Source organism: Berghia stephanieae, chromosome 5 (assembly GCF_034508935.2).
Source record: "Berghia stephanieae isolate SIO BIC M18660-M18661 chromosome 5, UCSD_Bste_1.3, whole genome shotgun sequence".
In the NCBI taxonomy this organism is placed as follows: Eukaryota; Metazoa; Mollusca; class Gastropoda; order Nudibranchia; family Aeolidiidae; genus Berghia; species Berghia stephanieae.
The window spans coordinates 19,329,436-19,332,479 of NC_088364.1; the positions used below are offsets into that span (position 1 = coordinate 19,329,436).

General features: G+C 37.5%; 1 protein-coding gene across 1 annotated transcript; it reads left to right on the top strand.

The window, feature by feature from the left end:
- The first annotated feature begins 1,389 nt into the window (after nucleotides 1–1,389).
- On the top strand, nucleotides 1,390–1,854 carry LOC144973874 (uncharacterized). Its single transcript, XM_078916762.1, has one exon. It carries the CDS (start codon nucleotides 1,390–1,392, stop codon nucleotides 1,852–1,854), a length of 465 nt encoding a protein of 154 aa, XP_078772888.1.
- The last annotated feature ends 1,190 nt before the right edge of the window (nucleotides 1,855–3,044 follow it).

Genomic DNA, 3,044 nt, shown 5'->3' on the forward strand with positions numbered 1-3,044 from the left:
ACTACTACTACTACTACTACTACTACTACTACTACTACTACTACTACTACTACTACTACTACTACTACTACTACTACTACTACTACTACTTTTTATTTTTATTATGTAAAGCGCCGCAGAGCACGATTAACGTGGATGTTTAGGCGCTATATAAATGCATTATTACAACTATTATTTACCATTTACTACTACTCCTACGACTACTACTACTACTACTACTACTACTACTACTACTCCTACTACTACTACTACTACTACTACTACTACTACTACTACTACTACTCTTCCTACTACAACTATTATCATTATTAAGGTTATTTATAATATTATTAATCCATTCATGTTGTGCCGTACTTTACAGCATTGTCTATCAACGCTCTCCATTCCACTCTTTCCTGCAACGTGTCATTGTTCCTCTCGGTGTCCTTCCACAGCGTCGCTGCCAGCCAGATGCTCCTTTTTCGTTCAACTCTCCCGTCGTGATCCAGTTTTCCAACCCGTTTCTATCTCACATGTCCCAGGATATTTGCCTGTCTCATTTCTATCTTCCCCATCAACGATCATGAACATATCCCGCCATCCTAATCACTTCCTTATTTTTGTCATTCTGTCTGTCCATGAGACCCTAAGCATTCATATAATGAACAACAATTCACCAGCTTCCATTCTCTTTATCATTGGCCAGCTCAACGTCCATGTCGCACAAGAGTATAACAATATATTATGGAACGCATCACAGGCATGTATAAGGAGGGTACAGATTTTCGTAAACAGGTGCATGCGTAAGCTACTCAGAATAAAATGGATGGATAGAATAAAAAATGAAGAAGTTGGTATAGACCACGGCAGAAACAAGTGGGAGAGGAAATAGGAAGAAGACGTTGGAGGTGGATTGGACACACCCTTAGAAAAAATGACTCCACTATAACAAAGAACTGGTACCCTTAGGACAGAAGATCAAGGGGAAGGCCACGAGGAACATGGAGAAGAATTAAAGAAGCTGATATGCAGAGAAGTGATAAGACATGGAACGAGATAAAAAAAAAGTTAGTTCGGGATAGAGAAGGATGGAAACTGTTTGTCTGTGGCCTATACCCTTACCCAGGATGAAAAGGGAATGATGATGATGGTGATGATGGGTTCATACAGCGCAGAAGCCTCATGTTAGTGTTTGATATATCAATATAATTTCTTCTTCTTCTTCTTCTTCTTCTTCTTCTTCTTCTTCTTCTTCTTCTTCTTCTTCTTCTTCTTCTTCTTCTTCTTCTTCTGTTGTGGCTCTCTGTTATGATCGGATCGGAAGATTCTGGGTTCGAGCCTCGTTCGCTCATAGTTGAAACCTTTGAAAAGGTTCTTTACTGTCATCCTCTCACCGTAATCGGGTGTAAAATGAAGACGGTCGTTTGTGCACTGATACTCTCACGCCTTGATTACTGTAACTCTCTACTTGCTGGTCTGCCTGACATAAAACTCGAAAAATTACAAAAAGTTCAGAATAGAGCAGCAAGGCTTGTCCTAGGTATTGGTCGCAGTGACTCGATGGGTGTCAAGGCGATGTTGAGAGAATTTCACTGGCTACCAGTTAATGCTCGTATTGAATACAAAATTGCTCTGCTTTGTTTTGATGCCGTCAATTCACGAAGCCCTACCTACATTCAAGACTTGATTGTGCCCTACAATCCCACTCGAAATCTCAGGACCTCAAAATTGTATCACCTTAAGATTACAAAAACTAATCTTAAAATTTATGGCGACAGATCATTCCGTAAAGTAGGTCCCATCACTTGGAATTCACTCCCACTGTCAGTCAGATTTGAAAGCAGCGTTGATAAATTCAAACTGTTTCAAATATAAACTGAAAACCTATCTCTTTGGGAAGTATTTAAATTAGATTATGCCAGGAATTATTGCAAAGTACATACGTGTGTGCGTACGTGCGTGTGTGTGTGCTTGTATGTATGTGAGTGTGTGTGCACTCGTGTATACATTTAGTTAATTGTGTGTATGTATCTGTGTGTATGTGTGTGTATATATGTTATAGTAAGTATTTTTAGTGTGTACGTGTATACGATGTGTTTGTGTGTGTATGATTGTGTGTATTGTATATATATATATATATATACATGTGTGTGTTTGTGTGTGTGAGTAATATATTTATGTACAGTGTGTATATGGATGTGTGTGTGTGAGTGTTGTGTGTGTGTGTGTAATTGGATGCGTGTGAGTTTTTGTTCGTATGTCCGAATCTGCTGTGTGTAATGTATTTTTTACTGATGGTCAATGTGAAGCGCTTCGAAGCTTCGGCATAAGCGCTATATAAATGTACATTTATTATTATTATTATTATTATTATTATTATTATTATTATTATTATTATTATTATTATTATTATTATTATTATTATTATTATTATTATTATTATTATAAAATGGGTAACTTGCCGTTAACGGCATTGTCTCTGTCCGAAATAAGCGTCATGTCATATCCTACATAAATATTATGTATCGCTGTATGACAATCACACCTTGTAAAGCGCTTTGAGCACGTTTAGTGGATATTGTGGGATATAAAAGCTCAATGTTCTTCTTCTTCTTCTTCTTCTTCTTCTTCTTCTTCTTCTTCTTCTTCTTCTTCTTCTTCTTCTCCTCCTCCTCCTCCTCCTTCTTCCTCTTCCCGAAATAATCCAGTTTTCAGACAATTGGACACATTTTGTCATTTCAGACATCAAGGAAATTTTACAATTTACGACGCCCTCAGGGCGTTTAATCATTCGCCACCTCGGCGACATCAAAGAGACGAAAATGATTAGTTCTAAATCTAATCTTCTTGTCCAGGGTTTTGGCCTTAATTTTATCCAAATTATTATCAAGATGATCCATTTTCCTGAAGTAATGTTAATTCTGAACAAGGATGGAATGGAGAAAATTACTCTCTGAAGACCCAGCAGCATACAGGATAACACACGCACACACATACAAACATACATACATACACACACACACACACACACACAACAGAACCCGCATTTTTGATTGATAAAATGA